This window comes from Scyliorhinus canicula, chromosome 10 (assembly GCF_902713615.1).
Source record: "Scyliorhinus canicula chromosome 10, sScyCan1.1, whole genome shotgun sequence".
Taxonomy (NCBI): domain Eukaryota; kingdom Metazoa; phylum Chordata; class Chondrichthyes; order Carcharhiniformes; family Scyliorhinidae; genus Scyliorhinus; species Scyliorhinus canicula.
In genome coordinates this window covers 17,880,880-17,903,707 of record NC_052155.1, presented here as the reverse complement: position 1 = coordinate 17,903,707, position 22,828 = coordinate 17,880,880, and the positions used below count along the sequence as shown (strand labels likewise).

Sequence of the window (22,828 nt, the reverse complement as noted above, 5' to 3'; positions counted from 1 at the left end):
CTCTAATGTTCGCTGCTGCCTTGATGTTCTTCTACATGGGTGTGTAATACCATCTCATTATCGTGGCTAGAGTTTGGTAAATACGGTATAATTCGAAACCGACTTGCTTACTCTGATAAAAAGACATTAAACATTGAGTGTTATATTATTGCCAATAATCTCAAAAGTACTATTAGTTCAACAAATATACTTTACAGAGAGTTGTGTTAATGTGCACCGATATCATAGTCTCTACATGTATGAATTTTAGTCATTACAAATGGAATAATGACTGCCATTTTCTAGAATTTATCAACGCACCAGAAACAGAGCAACTTGATGATATTCTTGTACAAACCACTACAGGCAACAGACCTAACTAATGTTGCTTCAAGTAAAAATTATTAAACACATTACATGAGCATTAAGTGTATAAAAACAGTGGGATTCGGCACGTAAGGCACTGTGTGAGAATTTACTTGGGTCCAAGTATTTTTCCCTCAGTCATCCTAAACAGATTTGTTTAATCATATGGTGAAAATGCTTCAAATGTGTATCTGTTCTTAAATGTGTGATATCCCTCTTCTGTGTTGCTCTAGGGGTGGGATGCTATTGAGTGGATAATTCAAAACTCTGCTGTTAGCTAACAGCTTTCACTCCTGCATATTGCACTCCCCCAGTGGTAACTATTTATTTATTTATTAAAGTACCTAACCATCTAATGGCATTTTATTACAAGGAATGTGCTCTGGTTTGTGTAGCATGGGTTGCCTGCTTAGTTTGTAAGTTTGTCCACTTTAGAACTTGCTGTGTGTGTTGAAAATGTTAAATGTTTTGAGTTTCTTTCAGCAATATGGATTTTTTTCCAAGCATTGCATGTTTGTCCCTTATCTGTCCCTTATGGGTTATTAAAAAGGTGGTGCAGTTTATGTTGGGCTAACTTTGGTACCGCCAGTCCTGAGCTGTCTAATACTGCAGTTCACAAGTCTCATTAGCGACTTCATATGCACATTACGGAGAGATTTTGTAATATAATAGTCGTGTGTAAATCACTTTGCAAGTAATTATACTGTATGAAACACTGAAGCATATATAAAATTCAACGTTTTAAAATTACAGTTCGAGCCTTCAGCTCAAAGGTCCAGGGTAAATTATAATTTCTGTTAACTGAGGAGGGTTCATTGTGTGCTTTGGATATCGGAGTTTAATCTTGAGACAGAAGAGGAGCCAAAACACTCAATGCGACAATGTGAACGTCTTGCTCTCTATTACTATTGCAGCATCTGCCAGAACTATCTCATTTTGATCTGCAGTTGGACCAGTTTTGATCCCAGCCACTAAATACTAAATAATGTGGACTTCATTCCCAAATCCTGTAGCCAGCTTGCATTCTTCCCAATATTTTTGCCTACTTGCCCACCCTGACTGTTACATGTAGAAGGGCCAAGGAAACTTGGCTCCTATACGATGTGCAGTGCTTACACTATGTTTAATCATCTCATTGGAATGTAATGGTTCCTGCGCTGCCAGGTATAAGAAAAGCTTTCCTCAAGTGACTTGTTAAGATTAATTGATTGGCAACGGCAGATATGTTTTTGGTCAATTTGGGAATTGTGGAGTATTTATGGAAGAAGTTATCTTAGCGTAAATGCAGTAAATCTGTAATAAAGTCAACTGAGCCAGCTAGATGGCCTGAATGGCCTTTACTACTTTTTAACCATCCACAAGGTGACCCTCTTGCAAGGTTTTTGGAAAGTATAAAATATACTTATCTATGCATGTGATGGAAAGCAATGCATGTCCATATAATGTAGATTTATTTATAGAATCAAGATTTCCATTGATTGCTAGTTACCCTTTAATTGAAATTGATGCATTAACATTTACCCTTGAACTTATTTGTGTGTGGTTTGTTTTCATAGTGTATTTGCCTATGATTCTGTGAATGCATGTTGGAAGCATTATTTGCCAGTGTTATTTTGTTCTAAAACCTGTCCAATACCTATTTTATAATGGCAACCCTTGTTTCCCCAACAATACTGTTATATTTACAACTTCCAGAGTCCTCTACAATAGGTCGCGAGAAATGCTTCTTTTAATCAATTAAATCAGGAGCTAAGTATTGTAAAGAGTATTTTGAATGTTAACTAATTGTCCCCTGGATCTCAGCTTTAGCCGCAATTTACTTAAATATTTATTCAGATGTCTTGTGCTTTAACTGCTTTGTTTATTGGATATCCATTGCAGCTTTCTAATGCTCTTGTGGTCTTGGATATATCAGGGGTACAAAAATGGTACCTGGGCCTCTGTGGAATTTACATTGGTGAATGATATTTTTAAAATATTTGTGCTATATTGAGTAACCCTTTGATAGGGCAGTTCTCAAACGTTAGATTGTAATACACCTTATTTATGACCCATTTTCTCATATGTGTTCTTTAAAGGATACCAGATATTATACGACTGCTTGAGATAATGGACACACAACAGTTCTGAACCGGCAATTATGTAACAAACTTGCTTAAATTATGTCTTGAGTAGCAAATCAAGTTCCATCTACTGGGTGATTCAGGAATTGCATTATGTCTGCAAAATGTAAGAGGATGCAAAATTTCTTGTCTTAAGATGCTGCGTATTTAGATTTAATGTTTAATATATTCTGCACATCATTTGAACAGTGTACGATTTGAATATTTTTGTTCAAATGAAAGGTTATGATGAACCTTTACTTCCAGCTCGTTTGGTCCTCTTTCACGTTTAATCCCTTCTAATATGTTTGCTTTCAGGGCTGCAAAGAAATGGAGTGGGTGTTGGACAAGATAAATGTGGAGAATGAAGAATTGGCGGTGTCTGTCCAAGAAAGCATAAAGTCAGAATTGGCTACAGCAGCTGCCAAAGATTTGTGGTTAGCTTATTACTGTGCCACCCTTTGAGTTTGGTTCAGGAGATTCACTTCGCAACTTATGTTTTGTGTCATTTTATGATGCAGCTCATGTCTTTTTTTCAGAGAGAAAAATATAAGCTACAATGCTGACCATCAATGTATCAAACAGCATTCAAATCTTTTCAGTTTCTCAAAATAAAACGATCAGCAGGCAAGCCTGTGAATATGGGATGCCGTATTTGGCATTCTTTATAAAAAGTTCTGTTTTTGCAATGTCCCTCACTCGTCAAACTTCAGATCCATATAGATAAATCATCTTGGTACAAAAGATATCCTCACAGTGGAGTGAGTTGGAGACAATAGACAAAAATATACACTTGAATCATGCACTGTCTTGCACTTGATGCAGTACATTGGACTAATACTTGAACGTGGAGTCGCTATAACATTACTGCCTTAGGCATTGAAACAACAAAATGAAGTGTATGTATTTCAGAATTATGTTTACATAGTCTTGTAACCTTAATCAGTAAGTTCTATTACTTTTTTTAAATCCGTGTTAATGCTGGAATTTAGGTATGTGTTTTTTGTGGAAGATCTGTCCAGATGAGATGTGGTAGCAGGGAGAGTGGTGCTGCAGACTGTAGATCTTGAAGCATGTTATTAATACCTCTCACAAATTTGGTTTCAAACGAATTTCTGATTAAATCAAATGAAGTACATCGACTGAGTTAGAATTAATCAATGTGAACTCTACTAATGTGACAAATGATTCTCGAATTGACCTGTGTTGAATTGGGTGAGTGGCAAGTACGTGTCAGTCATATTTTGGATAATTTCCTTGCTGTCAAAACAGGTCTGGTGCAATGCTCCCATTGTAATGGGGTTGAAGGACTATTGTGCAAATCTACCTTTGTAAATCTCTCCAGCACTCATTGCTTGGCATTTTAACAACTTTTATATATTGTTGAAAAGAGAGCCATGTTGGCAAAGTTTTTTATCGCGCACTCTGGGACAAACGCTTGCAATTTTGGAAGTACAACCGAATATCTTATTTAATGTGTATTGTGCAAACTCGCAGATGGGTCAAAGGCTGCCACTTGTGGACCTAAAAAGTGCCTTGTCTCCTTAAACTTACCCTGGAAAGGCAAAGTATCTCAACAATTTGAACAACAGGATAAGTATGCTGTTTTGGGCTGCCACTATGCAGGGGCTACACAAATGGTATTTTCCACATTAACAGGATCACTCCAAAAGGCATTCTGCCTACCACACAATTGAACAACATTGTGTGTGAATTTCACTGCTGGTGTGATGCCAGTTATGTGGATCATGCATCCCAATGATTAGGTGATCAAATCGAGCAGCATGTGGTACAGGTTACAGACTGTACTCCACCAGCTTGCAAAACCCAAAACAGATGTGATTCTGCGATTGGACAACTTGCTGAATAGTCCAGAGTGTGGTAATAGCTACCCAAACAACCCGTGTGAGTCAAGATTGTAATGCGGCTCATTTATACTTTGTAGAAGCAACAGACAATCATACACAGGAACCAGGTCTCAGCAAACAAATTTAGATAAAGGATCTGGATCGGTGCAGGCTGGGAGGGCCGAAGGGCCTGTTCCTGTGCTGTAATTTTCTTTGTTGTTCTTTTGAATATGTTCAGGCCTTGCACCTTTTTTTTTTAATTATCTGGGAGTTTTGGTAGTGTTTGGTTCCCCATTGCCTTCTTCATGGTATTGCCTCAGCCAAGCCATGTTGATTTTTTAAACACTTAGCACCCTTTTCTCCTACAGTATAAATTGTTGTGAGAGTTTGATTATTGGGATTCTTGCATTTGACCCGATTAGCGCATGACAACAAGCTTCAGCAACATGTCTCTCTTTTGAGCAACATTCAAGTTCTGTACGAAACAAGTACTTGACATACATTTCTCCAAATTATTTTATTTTATTCTTATATAATTAAAGTATTTAATATAATTTAGTCTTTTGGACATTGCTGCATTTGTTTAAGTACTGACTGAAATGTGCTTAAAAATAAATAATATTTTCTTTGAAATATTCTCATTTATTAACATTACTTGATGCTAGTAACTACACTGTAAGAGAAGAATCTTTAGGGAGATCCAAAGTATGAGGTGATTAGATGGGAAAGTAGAATTGAGGTCAAAGATCAGCCATGATATTATTTATTTATTTATTTTTAAATTTAGAGTACCCACTGAATTTTTTCCAATTAAGGGGCTAAATTGCATGGCCGATCCACCTACCCTGCACATCTTTGGGTTGTGGGGACGAAACCCACGCAAACACGGGAAGAATGTACAAAGTCCACAAGGACAGTGGCCCAGAGCCGGGATCGAACCTGGGACCTCAGCACCGTGAGGCAGCAGTGCTAAGGGTTTAGGTCTTAATCACATACAACCTTTTATGTTTTTGGTGATGTCGGTTACTGAGTAACTGAACTTGTGTTGTTTTTCACGTATTCTTTACCTTAGTTCCACAACATCTGTTGCTGACCACAGAAGTTGTATATGTTAATAACCACGTACTCCTACAATAATAACCATCTACTCCGACAGGGCCAAAAAAGGATCGCGCTGAGTATTTTCTAAATGGAAAGAGATTAGGTACAGTGGATGTCCAAAGACTTGGGGGTTCAGGTGCTTTAAATGCCCGGAAGTGCAGAAAATAATCAAAAAGATGAATGAAATACTAGCATTTATATAAAGAGGATTGGAATATAAAGACACAAGATCCTGGTTAGACTCCAGTTGAGAGTCACTATGAGCCGTTCTGGGCACCACAACTTGGGAAGGATATTTTGGCTTCGGAGGGAGTGCAATGTAGGATGTAGGTTTACAAAAATTATACCTGGATTACAGGGATTAAGTTACGAGGAGAGATTACACAAATTAGAACTATTTTCGCTGGAATTTAGAGGTTAAGGGGTGATCTAATTGAAGTTATTCAAGATATTAACAGGGAAAGACTGGGGAGATAAAGATAAGCTATTTCTACTGGTTGGAGATTCTAAAGCTAGGGGGGTACAGTAAAAAAATTGGGGCCAGACCGTTCAGGAGAGATGGCAGGAAGAACTTCTTCACTCAAAGGGTGGTAGAGGTTTGGAACTCTCTCCCACAAACAGTAGAAGTTAGATCAGTTGTTAAGTTTAAATCTGTGATTTTTGTTAAGCAAAGATATTAAGGGATATGGGCCAAAGGGAGGTATATGGGGCAGGAATCTCCCAGCCCTGGGCCGGGACAGAGAATCCCCACGAACGGGCCACGCCGCCCTGACGTCAGCACGCGATTCTCCACAGAGCAGAGAATCGGCGCCATTGGCCCTGGCGCGGCGCTGGTCGCGGGCCGCTATACGCGGCCAGCCCGCCGATTCTCCGGCCCGGATGGGCCAAGCGGCCGTAAGAAAAGAGCCGAGTCCCACCGGCGCTGTTCTAACCTGCTCTGGGCTGGCGGGACCTCGGTGTGGAAGGATCAGATGGTGGCCGGGAGGGGGGGCCTCCGATGTGGTCTGGCCTGCGATCGTGGCCCACCGAACGACGGGCCAGCCTGTGTGGCTGGGGGCCTCCTTTCCTACGCGCCGGCCCCTGTAGTCCTGCATCATGTTGCGTTGGGGCCGGCGCATTGAAGGAGGCCACTGCGCATGTCCTTGTTGGCGCCGGCGCAACTGTGCATGCGCGGATCCCGCAACGCACAGTTCGGCACCTGTGCCAGTGCTGTGCTGGCCCCCTGTAGGGGCCAGAAATAGTACTGGGAGCGGCCCGTTCATGCCGTCGTAAAACACAACGGCGTTTACCATGGCGTGGACACTCTGCCCCGGGATTGGAGAATCCCGCCCAGGGAGTTAGGAAACAGATTAGCCATGATCTCATTGAATGGTAGAGCAGGCTTGAGGGGCTGAATGGCCAGCTCCTGTTCCTATGCTCTTATCTGCTATTCTCCAATACAGGGAACTTCGTCAGTGCCATGGGGGAGGCCTGATGGAATCAAGCACACTTCAGGCACTTAAATAGCCACCATTAGGCCTTTCCTGTGCATGAGGTCCCTGCTGATACAGGTCCCACCCACCTCGACCGATCAGAGGCCAGTAACTCCTAATTACCACCAATGCCAGCAGAAGTGATAGAAACTGCTGGCAATTCACTTACCATAGGTCCAGGATCATTGTGGGGCCCCAGACCAAAAGTGGGTGAAGGCAGGATGTGGATTACAGGGCGGATGCCATGGGAGATTGGTGTTGAAGGCTTTCAATAGCCCCCACCCTTCCTGGTTTCACCTTTCCCAGTCAGACACAGTGCCTGATTATGAGGTACAACCCAGGAGGCCACTGGCAAGCCCAGCAGATTTCACTGAGGGGTATTCCGAGGGAAAGCTGGGTATCCTCCATTTAATCCCTGAGCTGCTAATAAATTGCTGTAGACTCCGGGTTAGGTGTCAATTGGCTCATTAATGAGCCAAATTCACAAGCTGAGTCCGGTGGCTGGGAATCCCGCATAAACTCCTTCCACCCTCATACTTAATTGGGATGGCGGGGGAATGTTTGCTGCCCGGGTGATTAAAGGAGGCCTGGCCACCATCTTTTCAGTTGCATTAAACAGCCAGTGGTTCAGAGCATGTAGAAATCTGTCATGTCAATGAAGATAATGAGAAAATAAATAAGTTTTTTTCTATTAAGTGAAACTTGCTGATTTCAGAAATCTGCAGGATTTTCCCCTAAAATCCTTTCCACGAGAAAATTCACAAATTGAATCAATAAAAATTACTCATGGGGATCCTAGATGGTTGCTGCTGTTGAGTAGAGTGAGTTTCATTGTGTAATACATTACCCATTCTACCCAAAGCTGTTTTTAATTCAGTCTAATGGCGCAATGCTGTTTTGATGAAATTCCTCTGACTCATCTGTGCAGAGAAAGCAAATTTCAGCGTTTTACATCCGTCTCTTTCACTTCTGTGGCAAATTCACCTCAACTTTATTCTGTGCACTGATGAATTGATCAATACGAATTATTCCCTGTTGCCTTGAAAGTTGAAGCATAATTAAATCATAGTTTTTTTGAACATAGATTGCGTCAACTTTTACTCTGAAGCCATTCCCATGAGTGATGAATGCAAAACCAAAGTGTTACTTGTGGTGAAGAAAACCTTGCCGTGGTTAAATGTTTCTCAAGTTTGAAGGACTGAGGGAAATATAGGGGGTGAGATTCTCCATTCGAAATCGGAAAGGCCCCCTATTTTTATCCCGTTGTCCTTTTTTAAGTGGGTCAACAGGGTGATCACGGGCTTCGTCTGGGCGGGCAAGACCCCGTGGGTAAGGAAGGTAAAGCTCGAGCAGAACCGTGGAGAGGACGGGCTGGCGCTGCCAAATTTGAACAACTATTACTGGGTGGCTAACATAGCCATGATCAGGAAGTGGGTGGTGGGAGAGGGGTCGGCGTGGGTGCGTATGGAGGTGGCTTCTTGTAAGGACACCAGTCTGGGGGCATTGGTAACTGCGCCTCTGCTGCTCCCGCTGGCGCGGTACACCAGCCCCATGGTGGTGGTGACCCTGAGTGTTTGGGACCAGTGGAAGCATTGGTCTGGGCCCCAATTTGTGATAACCACAGGTTTGCCCCGGGGTGTATGGATGGGGGGTTCTGGGTATGGCGGAGAGCAGGGATTGAGAGGATGGGGATGTGTTCATAGCGGGGAGCTTTCCGAGTATGGGGGCGCTGGAGGAAAAGTTTGGGCTGGCGAGGGGAAACAAATTCAGATATCTGATGGTGCGGGACTTCCTTCGTAAACAGGTGGCAACCTTCCCGCTCCTACCTGAAGGGGATTCAGGATAGGGTAATTTCCAGAGGGTGGGTAGGGGAGCGTCTCGGACATCTATAAGCAGCTTATGGGGTCGGAGGAGACGCAGACTGAGGAGTTGAAGCGTAAGTGGGAGGAGTAGCTGGGAGGTGAGATAGAGGATGGTTTATGGGCAGGTGCGTTGAGTAGAGTATACGCATCCGCAAACATGTGCCAGGTTCAGCCTGATACAATTTAAGGTTGTGCACCGGGATCACATGACAGTGGCCCGGATGAGCAGATTCTTTGGGGTGGAAGACAAGTGTGCAAAATGTGCGGGAGGACCGGCGAACCATGTCCATATGTTTTGGACATGTCCAAAGCTTCGGGGATTTTGGCAGTGGTTTGCGGACGTCATGTCCAAGATTTTGAAAACAAGGATGGCGCTGGGTTCAAAGGTGGCGATTTTTGGGGTGTCGGAAGATCCGGGAATCCAGGAGGAGAGAGAGGCAGATGTTTTGGCCTTTGCTTCCCCGGTAGCCCGGAGACGGATACTATTGGCATGGAGGGACTCAAAGCCCCCGAAGTCGGAGACCTCGCTATCGGACATGGCTAGCTTTCTCTGCATGGAGAAAATTAAGTTCGCCTTGAGAGGGTCACTGCTAGGGTTCACCCGGAGGTGGCAACTTCCTTGCGGAAAATTAATCGTCAGCAGACGGGGGGCAGAGTGGGGGGGGGGGAGTAGTTTAGGTTAGAGTAGAGGAATAATAAGGGTGAGACCTGTACGAAAGGTAAACGGGTTTTGCACTATGTTTATGGTTTCATGTCCATTGTCTATATTGTTGTTGTTTCTATACCAAAAATACCTCAATAAAATGTTTTTTAAAAAAACAGAAATTAGGAAAGGCGATTGGGCGGAGAATTGCTACTGACGCCAAAATCGCAGCAGGTGCCAATTTGACGCTAAATCGCAATGCTCCAACACATCAACAATGGCGTCAATGAATTCCAGAACGCACGTACAGTAGACACCATTTGCATATCATTACCGCACCCGACCCGGTATTCTCCGGGGCCTCATCATTCTCCGCCTCCGATGGGCCGAGTTTCCGACGGTGCGTTCACTTGTGCTCTTAAAAATTGTGAAACCGGCGTGGCGGCTGCTGAGGGAGAGAGGGGGGGTACGGAAAGTGTCCAACATCGCCATAGTTCGCTGACAGTTGTACCGCTGGCCATGGAGCTTCTGCCAGGGTCGGGGGGAATAGCAGGGGGTGGCCAGGAGGTGGGTTGTGGCGTCAGGGTGGATGGGCACGGAACACCAGTGCCACAGCCGGCAAGACAGCCATGCAGTTACGCACACCGCTATCAGCCCACTTTGAACTTTGTGCCACCGGCTGCTTCGTGTGTGGTGTTCGCTCCCACACAGTGTCCAAACATCAAGGTGTGATTGGAATGCTAGGCAATGACTCCCACTTGCTACATGGTCCACTTACCCATGAGAACCCACTTGGCATGTGGCATGTGCTCACCACGATTGCAATTCCCTATTAGCGATTGCCTTCAGCCGCGTAGTCAGAGACCTCAGCAGTCGGTGTGGGTTATGGGCGATTGGTGGGGCAGACGGGCAGGGACAGGGGTTGCCCCCGGACTGGGGTTGGGATCTAAGGGTTGGCATGGTGGTACTGTGAGCAATTGTCCCCACCCCAATTGCCCCCTAGTGCCTCCCCCCCCACCCTCCCATAGCGGCCCACCCCTGCGGAGGGTCCCCCACCCCTCGCCGACCACTAGGTGGCAGTCCCAGCGCCCAGCATCTCTTTGTGAACAAAGGTGGCTACTCCCCTCCTCGGCTCCCAAAGAAGCCCTTCCACCAGGTTCACATTTGTCAAAAGCAGAACTAATCGACCCCAGCGTGAACACTTGCTGGGAAGGGCGCTGAATGACAGGAAGCCGATGGATGGCAGGTGACTCTCGTTGATTGTATGGAAATGGGGCTTAAGTGGTTAAGTGGGGCTAGGCCGGCACCGGAGTGGTTTGCGCCGCAAGGCTGTCGCGGAAGGGGCTTGGTGTCACACGAATCGGCGGCGAAGGGCCTCCGCCAGCCAGCGCGACTTGGCGCATGCGCGGGAGCACCAGCGTGTGCTGGCCTCACCCCAGCGCATGCGCAGGGGACTGTTACATCGCGGACTGTTACACCGGCCAGCGTGGAGGAATAGAGTGCCCCAACGGCACAGGCCCGCCCGCGGATCGGTGGGCTCCGATAACGGGCCAGGCCACCATGGGGGCTGCCCCCGGAGCCAGAACCCCTTGTGCCCCTCCGAGGACCCCGGAGGCCGCCCGCAGAGCCAGGTCCCGCCAGCAAATACCTGTTGTAACATGCGTCAGCGGGACCCGCCAAAAACGGGCAGCCACTTGGCCCATCATGGGCCGGAGAATCGGCGGGGGGGGGGGGGGGGGGGGGGGGGGGCACTGCGCAACGGCCCCCGACCGGCGCGGCGCGATTCCCGCCCCCGTCAAATCCCTGGCACCGGAGAATTCGGCAGCCGGTGGGGGCAGGATTCACGCCGCCCCCCCCGGCGATTCTCCGACCCGACAGGGGGTTGGAGAATCCCGCACCCTATTTTTGGCCTCTCCCGGTATCACCGGCCTCATTACGCTGGAGCGCAAGTGTAACAAGGCCGGAGGATCGCGCCCAATGTTTCAGAAACGGAGATTCCCACCCCATGCTTTCAACCTTTCACAAAATAATATTGAAAATATCTCGGATAGTGGATATGTCAACTTACGCAAACTGCTGATTTCTTTCTTTATTCATTCATAAAGATTTAGTTAAGGACATTCTGAATTTAGAACCCTACAGTAAAAGATAAAGGAATTTAGTTAAGTTCCAATATGCAGTAGGAATTAACCTGTTCCTAAGATACTGACTTCAGCAGAAGGCACAAACTAGAGGCTGTTAGTCTGGAAGGTGTGATTGAGAATCATTACAGACGCCAACACTAAACGCATTCAAATGGTCATTGGATAGGCATGTGGACGATAAGGGAATAGTGTAGAGGGACTTTAGAAGGGTTTCACAGGATGGTGCAACATCGTGGGCCGAAGGGCCTGTTCTGCGCTATAATGTTCTATGTTCTATGAATACAATCAGTTGAGTTCTCTATAATAAATGAATGATAATGAGCAGTTTGAGATCTGCACCCTTCCATTCCAAGCATTACTTCTGCTTTTTTAAAAGTTCAATAATGAACTTGACGCCTGACTCAGCAGATTCCTGGCGTCCAGCGGTCCTCCGATTGCTGGCACCCTTGGGTGCCCCTGCCTCAGCCTGCTGTGGATCAGACATTGTGATCCCAAACCTTCTCTAGAACTAGGTCCCACTGGCTGCGGACATTGGAGCCTGGTTGTCAGGTTTTGATGGGCCAACGAGGCGAGCAAGTGGGCCGGAGGATCGATACTGGGTGAGATTTTCTAGAGGGGAAGTGCAGGGGGGATTCTGGGAGGGGGTTCGATGTTAATAATGGAAAGGGATGAGTCAGGCTCATGGGGCAGGGCCTGGTGGTATGATGTTGGTGGATAAGAAGGTGGGGGCAAAAGGGTACGGTTCCAGGTGGAGAAGGTGGTTGCAGATCAGAGGGGTAGGTATGTGATTGTGACAGGGGTGCTGGAGGGGAGGCTAGTGGCTCTGGTAAGTGTATACGGTCCCAATTGGGACAAAGTCAAATTCGCAAAGAAGGTGTGTGGGGCCATCCCTGACGTGGACACAAGGGAAATTGTCCAGGTGCGGGACAGGGCAGGGAAGTTGGTGGTAGCTCCAGATCAGATTAACAAGGTCTTTAAGGAATTCTATGAGAGATTGTACAGGTCAGAGCCACCTGGGGGAGGCCGGGAGATGTAGGAATTTCTAGATGGGCTGGAGTACCTGAGGTTAGGGAAGGGGACAGGGCTGCATTAGAAGGGGCGATAATGGAGCAGGAGATAAAAGATGCGATTGGGAGGATGCAGTCGGGGAAGGTGGCAGGGCCGGATGGGTTTCCGGTGGAATATTATAAAAAATTCAAAAATAAGCTGGTACTGCTGATGGTGGGGATGTTTGAGGAGGCGATAGGGAAGGGGGTGTTACCACAAACCTTGGGGCAGGCATCGATTTCCCTGTTACTTAAGAAAGATGAGGATCCGGCGGAGTGTGGGTCATATAGGCCCATATCACTTTTAAACATGGGCACAAAGAGGCGAAAGTACTGGCAGGTAGGCTAGAGGAGTGCCTCCCGAAGATGATAGGTGAAGATCAGACAGGGTTTGTGAGAGGGAGGCAGCTCTTTTCGAACATTAGGAGGGTATTGAATGTGGTTATGGTACTGGCGGAGGGGAAGGAAACAGGTGATTGTGGCATTGGATGCCAAGAAAGCGTTTGATCGGGTAGAATGGGGGTACTTGATGGCGTCCTAGAGCGGTTTGGAATTGGACCCAGTTTTGTGGACTGGGTAAAGCTATTATACAAGGAGCCGAGGGCCATTGTTCGCACAAATAACATCAGCTCAGAATACTTTCCTCTCCACCGTCTGCTGTCCCCCCCCTGCTGTTTGCACTCGCGATTGAGCCATTGGCCATCGTGTCATAATATCCACTCATGTATATGAGATGCAGACAGGCAGTGATTGACACACAGGATGACCAATGAACACACAAAACACAGAACAACCAATCACCAGACAGGACACCACCGCTATAAAGCCCACAGGGCATTAAGACTCCCGCTCTCTCAGGACCCAGATACTGAGACAGTCCGAATGCACAAGTTAGTGAGCACTATTACCAAGTGGTAGCTAGTAAGTCTGGTCAAGCCAGTAAGAAGTCATCAGTAGGATTAGTAGAGTGTCAACCCACAGCTGAACATGTACAGCAGCCCATAGTTAAATAAAACAGTGTTGGATCATCTCAGGTATCAGACGTTTGTTTCTAGCTTCCCTGCATCCAGTTGCAGTCAACGTCGAACCAACCTGCCTAACACATCCCATCGCATTGAGAAGTTCGGGGTATGGAAAGGGATAGTGCAGGGGGGATAGAGCACAGGGTGTCCTTATTTGCCGATGATTTGTTATAAGTGTCGGAACCAAGTGCGTCAATAGGGGGAATACTGGACCTGCTTTGGGTGTTTGGGTCTTTCTCAGGGTACAAATAAATCTAAACAAGAGTGAATATTATGTGGTGACTCGGCCAGGGGTGGGGCAGGGCTTTGGGGGGGGGGGGGGGGGGGGGGAGGCTGCCATTCTGCCATTCCGTAAGGCAGGGACTCACTTTAGGTACCTGGGGGTGCAGGTTGCTCGAGATTGGGGTATGGGCTCCGTAGGTACAATATTTCTAGTTTGGTGGGGAGGGTGAAAGCTGATCTGGCAAGGTGGGACGGTCTCCCTCTGTCACTGGCGGGTCGGGTGCAGGCGGTTAAAAAATGAATGTGCTGCTGCGATTCCTGTTTATTTTTCAATTTTCCAGCCAAAGGCATTTTTTAGAGAGATTAAAGAGATGATTACCTCGTTCATATGGGGAGGGAAGGTGGCCAGAATTAAAAAGGCGCTACTACAGAGAGGAAGGCAGGCAGGAGGTTGGGTCTTCTGAACCTGATGTGTTATTACTGGGTGGTGAATGTGGAGAAGGTACGGAGCTGGGTCAGAGGGGTTGACTCCCAATGGGTCAGAATGGAGGAGAGTTTGGGTAGGGGTTTGGGATTGAAGGCGCTAGCAACAGCACCGCTCCCGGCGGCCCCGGGGAGATACTCAGAGAGTCCAGTAGTAATAGCTTAGTTGAGAATTTGGAGGCAGTTTCGACAGCACTTTGGGTTGGGGGCAGGGTCAAGGGAAATGCTGGAGCAGGGGGAAATATTTAGATACAAGCAGGTTCGAGACTTTCCCAGAAAGGAGATAGAGCTTCCCAGTAGAGCCGGCTTTCACATTGCTGGAGGAGGTGCTGACAACAGGGGGACTGGAGAAGGGGGTAGTATCGGCAGTTTACAGGGCTATTTTGGAGGAGGAGAAGGCGTCACTAGAAAGGATCAAGGCAAAGTGGGAGGAAGAGTTGAGAGGGGGTATGGAGGAGGGGGTTCTGGGGTGAGGTGCTCCAGAGGGTGAACGCCTCCACCTCGTGTGCGAGGTTGGGGCTGATGTAGCTGAAGGTGGTATACAGAGCGCACCTTACAAGGGAGAGGATGAGCCGGCTCTTTGAGGGGGTAGAAGATGTGTGTGAATGTTGTTGGGGGGGGGAGGGGGCGCAAACCATGTTCATATGTTTTGGTCCTGTCCAAAACTGGAGGATGACTGGAAGGAGGTTTTTAGGGTAATCTCTAAAGTGGTGCTCGTGAAACTGGACCCGGGTCCCTGGGAGGCCATATTCGGGGTGTCGGACCAGCCAGGGTTGGAAACGGGTGCGGACGCAGATGTTGTAGCCTTTGCCTCGTCGGTCGCCCGAAGACGAATCCTGTTAGGGTGGAGATCAACCTCTCCACCCTGTGCCCTGGCGTGGTGGGGGGACCTGTTTGAATTCTTAACGCTTAAAAAGGTCAAATTTGAACTGAGGGGGAAGGATGTAGGGGTTCTACAATTCATGGGCATTATTCATTATGCACTTTCAAGAATTAGATCACATTGAACATTAGGGGGGTGCTGGGAGGGTTGGAGGGAGGGGGACTGTATGTGTTTATGGTGACTATGGGTGATTCCTGATTCCTTTTTGTCATTTGTTTATGTTGACGTGCAGGCCAATGTTTGGGGTTTGGTGGGAGGATGGGATCGTTGTTATTGATATGGGGATTGACATTACATTCGTTACTGATTATTGTTTATTGTTGGGTGTAAATCTGGGAGAAAATGTGAAAAAGGAGGACAATACTGAGGTGTGCGTCTCTGCACTGCTGGAGGGTGTGGTTGAGCACTGTGAAGGGTCACAATGTTGGGGTCTGTAGTAATATAGTGGGACTATCATTGGACTAGTATTACAGAGACCCAGAATAATGCTCTGCCGACCTGGATTCCAATCCCACCACAGCAGATGTTGCAATTTGAATTCAATAAAAATTTGGAACTAAAAGCCGAATGATGACCATGAAACCATTGTCAATTGTCATAAAAAACAATCGAGTTCACTAATGTCCTTTCGGGATGTTAATCTGCCGTCCTTACCTGGTCTGGCCTACATGTGACTCCAGATCCACAGCAATGTCAATAACAACTCTTAAATACCCTCTGAAATGGCCTGAAAAGTCACTAAGAGCAATTAGGAATGGGCAATAAATGCTGGCCCAGCCAGCGATGTCCACATCCCAGGAACAAATAAAAAGGTAGGGGAAATCAGGAAGGGATGTCTGCTTCACCTGGAGCTCACTCCAGCTGCCCTTCCAGAGAAGGAAGCCAGACGCCCCCACAGGGAGGGAGAGGGCCAGTTGGTGCACAGCCCTGGGCCATCCAGCCAGGGGCTATCCTACCCATCTGAATCCCCTCTTCCTGTGACCACTTCAGCTCCAAGCCAAGGAGGGTATTACTGCCACACAGTAGGGCCCCAACAGCAGGCTGGGGAACCCCAAAGTCTTGGTCTGCCAGAGGACCCCTGCCAAGGACATCACAGACAAAAGGGCACAGCAGTCAGCAGACTGCTTCCACCTTCACTGTGGGTGTTGGGGATGCACCAAGGTGTAACAGCAGGATAAAGAATGTTTAGAAGTTGTAGTTGCCCAACAAGGGCATTGGTACATAATGTTCACTATTGGAAATAAACCCCCACTAATCCACTAATTTCACCCTTTCTATGTCCCCTTGTTAGAATGAGCTATGTTCCTGTCAGCCTGAAGTGAAAACTTGATTCCTGCACAAGATAAAGGCTCAGTCCAGGGCATCCTCCCCGTGCTTTGTTCAACCTTCCCAGCACATAAGACCATGCGACATAGGAGCAGAATTAGGCCACTTGGCCGATCGAGTCTGCTCTGCCATTCAATCATGACTGATATTTTCTCATCCCCAAATTGATGGCATTCCTTTACAGTGACTGAAAACATCAGTTGTGACTGGATCCCGATGGGAATTACAGTGTTTGCGAGAATATACCAGGTTGGCATCAAACAATCATTCTCCCTATGTGCTCTCTGCACCTTTGAGTTACAGCTGACCCCGTCACCCCATCAGCTTCTGCCTCTGCTTCCAGTGACATTGTTCCTCAAGGGTTCAGCTCACGAAGGGTGGCGCAGAGTCAGGAGGGGTTAAACTTTCCCCACTGCAGCACTATGATGTGATCCTAGTCATTGAGAGCAAGCGAGCTGCCATCAGCCAGACAGGAATCAGACATTCACAGAGGCTCTGTGAGGATCTATGCCCTGTCCCTTCTGCAACTAGGGGCAACCACTCCCTCCCCATGACAGGGGCCTTCTCACTGAGGGTGTGTGTTGCCATTAGTCAGAAGGGAGAGCTATGTCCACAGAAGCCGTGTGAAGATAATGGGACGTCCTCACCAGCCTCCATCAATCTAACAGCAATGAGCACATCACCAGTTCATCTGCCTCACCTGGATATCGCAATGGCCTCATGATTGATACCCCACGCTCGAGGACTTCCTCAGAGTCATCGTCTTCGATGTACTCATCAGAGGAGATGTGCCGTTCCTCCATCTCCTCCTCCGGTAGTTCCTCCTCCTTTGCAGCAGCAGGCACCAGCGATGGATGACACCCTCTGTAGATTGTGTTGCAGAACTCCACTGCCATAAAACTGGATCTACAAAGACCTTCTGCACTTTCTCGGCTCTAAGAATTAGAAGCTTGTTTGCTGTAAACTTGCTCTTCAGGCTTGGTGGCTGGAACCTGGCCTGTCTGCTTTCTGAGACTGCTAGATGGGAACAGCTTCTTCTGGCTTCTCAGGGTCTGGGCAATTATATCTTTGTTTCTCTTTGATTTTGCCTCAGCTGCCTGCCACTATCAAGGTCCTTGACTATACATATATATATCTTATGGACCTTCGCAATCGTCTATAATTTGTTTCTCCTCCATACGTTATTCACACTTGAAGTTCTAAACTCGTTACCAGGAGCGTCACATTCCAATTGAGACCATTCGACTGCTGTCTATTGCTGTCTCCAGGCAGATTTCTGACAGTGAGTCTTTTAGTATTGTGGGATTTATCCTAACATGTAATAGAAGACTTCCTGGCAAGTCATTTTGCTTTCAGTTTGATCATATCCAAGCGTTGCAGATGTTTTGGTGGCACGGTGGCACTGCAGCCTCACAGCCAGGGACCCGGGTTCAATTCCCACCTTGGGTGACTGTGTGGAGTTTTTCTCCCTGTGTCTGTGTGGGCTTCCTCCGGTGCTCCGGTTTCCTCCCACAGTCCAAAGATGTGCAGGTTAGGTGGATTGGCCATGCTAAATTGCCCTGAGTGACCAAAAAGGTTAGATGGGGTTATTGGGTTACAGGGATAGGGTGGAAGTGAGGGCTTAAGTGAGTCGGTGCAGACTCGATGGGCTGAATGGCCTCCTTCTGCACTGTATGTTCTATGTTCTTGTCCATACCGCCCAGTTTTTATCACTAAGCAATTCCCAATTGCCCGCATTTGGCCCATATTCTATACCCATCTTACCCATATAACTCTAAATGGTTTTTTCGGCCACATTGCGCATGTGCGCACGATAATCGGGCATGCAATGCACTGGGCGGCTGCTGTTTTTTTTAATGGTTGCAGCTTTTTGTTTTACAAGTTCTGTCGTGGTTTTTATTCATTTATTTTATTCATTTAATTTTTGTTTTTTTTCATTTATTTTATTCATTTTACTTTTTTTACAAGTTCGGAGGGGTTTGATTCATTTTTTTCATTTATTTTATTCATTTTATATTTTTTTTACAAGTTCGGTGGGGGGGGGGTTTATTCATTTTTTTCATTTACTTTACGCATTAAAAATTTTTTTTTTTACAAGTTCAGGGGGGGTTTATTTGATAAGATTTTACAGGAAAAAAATTCAGAACTTTGGACAGATGGAGACTCCATGCTTTCCGACACCAGAAGGCTTCACCTTCATCCAACAGGTTCCATTGGAGGAGCGTGTACGAGAGCCAAAAGGACCCAAAAATATTTCCTCCATTTTTGTCAGCAGCAAAAAGGCAAGAGAAAATGGTGGGTCGCGCAGGTCGGCCGGCGTGGGTCGCGAAGGTCGGCCGGGTTGGGTCCCGAAGGTTGGCCGGTTGGTAAAAATGGGTCCCCAGAAAAATAGTTTGAGGAACACTGAGGTAGGGTGCTTTTTCAGAGGATTGGTGCAGTCATGTGGCCTCTTTCTGCACTGTAGTAATTCTATGGTTGTCATTATACAGAAGATGTTCATAAGTTCATAAGATATAGGAACAGAATTAGGCCATTTGGCCCATCGAGTCTGTTCCGCCGTTCAATTATGGCTGATCTCATCCTGGCCTTAACTCCACCATCCTGCCCGTCCTTCATAACCCTAAAACCCATTACCAATTAAACATCTGTCTAACTCCTCCTTAAATTTACTCACCGTCCCAGCATCCACCGCACTCTGGGGTAACGAATTGCACAGATTCACAACCCTTTGGGAGAAGTAGTTTCTCCTCATCTGTTTTAAATTTGCTAACCCTATCCAAAGAAGTGACCTCTCGTTCTAGAATGCCCCAAGAGGAAGCACCTGCTTCACATCTCCTTTATCCATACCTTTTAGCATCTTGTATACCTCCATTTGATCTCCCCTCATTCATCTAAACTCTAGAGAGTACAGGCCTAAACTGTTCAATCTCTCCTCATACGACAAACCCCTCATCTCTGAAATGAACCTCCACTGAACTGCCTTGGGAACCTGAATTGTAGCTCCAGTATACAGGAGGTTGAGAGTAGTGAGGTCATGAGTAAGGTTTCAAAGTTGCAGGAGTGTACCGGCAGGAAGGAAGGTGGTTTAAAGTGTGTCTACTTCAATGCCAGGAGCATCCTGAATAAGGTGGGTGAACTTGCTGCATGGGTTGGTACCTGGGACTTCGATGTTGTGGCCATTTCGGAGACATGGATAGAGCAGGGACAGGAATGGTTGTTGCAGGTGCCGGGGTTTAGATATTTCAGTAAGCTCAGGGAAGGTGGTAAAAGAGGGGGAGGGGTGGCATTGTTAGTCAGGGACAGTATTACGGTGGCAGAAAGGACGTTTGATGAGGACTCGTCTACTGAGGTAGTATGGGCTGAGGTTAGAAACAGGAAAGGAGAGATCACCCTGTTAGGGGTTTTCTATAGGCCTCCGAAAAGTTCCATAGATGTAGAGGAAAGGATTGCAAAGGTGATTCTGGATAGGAGCGAAAGTAACAGGGTAGTTGTTATTGGGGACTTTAACTTTCCAAATATTGACTGGAAACACTATAGTTTGAGTACTTTAGATGGGTCCATTTTTGTCCAATGTGTGCAGGAGGGTTTCCTGACATAGTATGTAGATACGCCAATGAGAGGCGAGACCGTATTGGATTTGGTACTGGGTAATGAACCAGGACAGGTGCTAGATTTGGAGGTAGGTGAGCACTTTGGTGATAGTGACCACAATTCGATTACGTTTACTTTAGTGATGGAAAGGGATAGGTATATACCGCAGGGCAAGAGTCATATCTGGGGGAAAGGCAATTATGATGCGATGAGGCAAGACTTAGGATGCATCGGGTGGAGAGGAAAACAGTAGGGGATGGGCACAATGGAAATGTGGAGCATGTTCAAGGAACAGCTACTGCGTGTCCTTGATAAGTATGTACCTGTCAGGCAGGGAGGAAGTGGTCGTGCGAGGGAACCGTGGTTTACTAAAGCAGTTGAAACACTTGTCAAGAGGAAGAAGGAGGCTTATGTAAAGATGAGACGTGAAGGTTCAGTTAGGGCGCTCGAGAGTTACAAGTTAGCTAGGAAGGATCTAAAGAGAGAGCTAAGAAGAGCCAGGAGGGGACATGAGAAGTCTTTGGCAGGTAGGATCAAGGATAACCCTAAAGCTTTCTATAGATATGTCAGAAATAAAAGAATGACTAGGGTAAGAGTAAGGCCAGTCAAGGACAGTAATGGGAAGTTGTGCATGGAGTCCGAGGAGATAGGAGAGGTGCTAAATGAATATTTTTCGCCAGTATTCACGCAGGAAAAAGACAATGTTGTCGAGGAGAATACTGAGATACAGGCTACTAGACTAGAAGGGTTTGAGGTTCATAAGGAGGAGGTGTTAGCAATTCTGGAAAGTGTTAAAATCGATAAGTCCCCTGGGCCGGGTGGGATTTATCCTAGGATTCTCTGGGAAGCTAGGGAGGAGATTGCTGAGCCTTTGATCTTTAAGTCATCTTTGTCTACAGGAATAGTGCCAGAAGACTGGAGGATAGCAAATGTTGTCCCCTTGTTCAAGAAGGGGAGTAGAGACAACCCCGGTAACTATAGACCAGTGAGCCTTACTGTTGTGGGCAAAGTCTTGGAAAGGTTTATAAGAGATAGGATGTATAATCATCTGGAAAGGAATAATTTGATTAGAGATAGTCAACACAGATTTGTGAAGGGTAGGTTGTGCCTCACAAACCTTATTGAGTTCTTTGAGAAGGTGACCAAACAGATGGATGAGGGTAAAGCAGTTGATGTGGTGTATATGGATTTCAGTAAAGCGTTTGATAAGGTTCCCCACGGTAGGCTATTGCAGAAAATACAGAGGCATGGGATTCACGGTGATTTTGCAGTTTTGTTCAGAAATTGGCTAGCTGGAAGAAGGGTGGTGGTTGATGGGAAATGTTCAGACTGGAGTCCAGTTACTAGTGGTGTACCACAAGGATCTATTTTGGGGCCACTGCTGTTTGTCATTTTATAAATGACCTGGAGGAGGGCGTAGAAGGATGGGTGAGTAAATTTGCAGATGACACTAAAGTCGGTGGAGTTGTGGACAGTGCGGAAGGATGTTACATGTTACAGAGGGACAAAGATAAGCTGCAGAGCTGGGCTGACAGGTGGCAAATGGAGTTTAATGCAGAAAAGTGTGAGGTGATTCATTTTGGAAGGAATAACAGGAAGACAGAGTACTGGGCTAATGGTAAGATTCTTGGTAGTGTAGATGAGCAGAGAGATCTCGGTGTCCATGTACATAGATCCCTGAAAGTTGCCACCCAGGTTGAGAGAGTTGTTAAGAAGGCGTACGTTGTGTTAGTTTTTATTGCTAGAGGAATTGAGTTTCGGAGCCATGAGATCATGTTGCAGTTGTACAAAACTCTGGTGTGGCCGCATTTGGAGTATTGCGTGCAGTTCTGGTCGCCACATTATAGGAAGGATGTGGAAGCAATGGAAAGGGTGCAGGGGAGATTTACCAGGATGTTGCCTGGTATGAAGGGAAGATCTTATGAGGAAAGGCTGAGGGACTTAAGGCTGTTTTCGTTAGAGAGAAGAAGGTTAAGAGGTGACTTAATTGAGGCATACAAGATGATCAGAGGATTAGATAGGGTGGACAGCGAGAGCCTTTTTCCTCGGATGATGATGTCTAGTACGAGGGGACATAGCTTTAAATTGAGGGGAGATAGATATAGGACAGATGTCAGAGGTAGATTCTTTACTCAGAGAGTAGTAAGGGCGTGGAATGCCCTGCCTGCAACAGTAGTGGACTCGCCAACACTAAGGGCATTCAAATGGTCATTGGATAGGCATATGGACGATAAGGAAATAGTGTAGATGAGCTTTAGAGGGGTTTCACAGGTCGGGGCAACATCGAGGGCTGAAGGGCCTGTACTGCGCTGTAATGTTCTATGTTCCAATGCCACAACATCTTTTTGCAAATAAGGGGACCAAAACTGTGCACAATACTCCAGGTGTGGTCTCTGTTAAGAGTGAGATTAATGATGAAAAGTGAAGCAATATCATTGGTTGGAGTTACATTACCCTCGAGGGATGATACGTTTAAATCAATAACGATTAACGAATGTCAATCCAAACTCCACAACAACAACGTGCATTTATATAGTGCCTTTAATGCAGTAAAACATCGAAAGGAGTTTGAAAGGAGTTTTATTTAGCAGGATTGGACACAGAACCACATAATATGTATTAGAGCAGATGACTTCATCAAAGAGATAGGTTTTAGGAGTACGTAATGAAGAAGCAAGAAGTCAGAGAGGTGGAAAGGTTTAGGGAGTGAATTCCAAAGCTTAGGGTCCAGCTGAGAGT

General features: G+C 46.4%; 1 protein-coding gene across 4 annotated transcripts in view; it reads left to right on the top strand.

Moving 5' to 3' along the window:
- prelid3a (PRELI domain containing 3A) overlaps positions 1-3,092 on the top strand; it is a 31,974-nt gene extending 28,882 nt beyond the window's left edge. The window contains exons 6-8 of one of the 4 annotated variants that reach the window (XR_005462019.1): positions 579-661; positions 2,424-2,574; positions 2,766-2,889. Coding sequence is in view for 3 of the 4 variants with exons in the window: in XM_038808659.1 (XP_038664587.1) it covers positions 2,766-2,912 (147 nt within the window). In the remaining variant the exon portion in view is untranslated. Of the gene's footprint in view, positions 1-578; positions 662-2,423; positions 2,575-2,765 lie in introns of all 4 variants that reach the window. The other 3 variants (XM_038808660.1, XM_038808661.1, XM_038808659.1) reach the window with 3 other exon arrangements.
- The last annotated feature ends 19,736 nt before the right edge of the window (positions 3,093-22,828 follow it).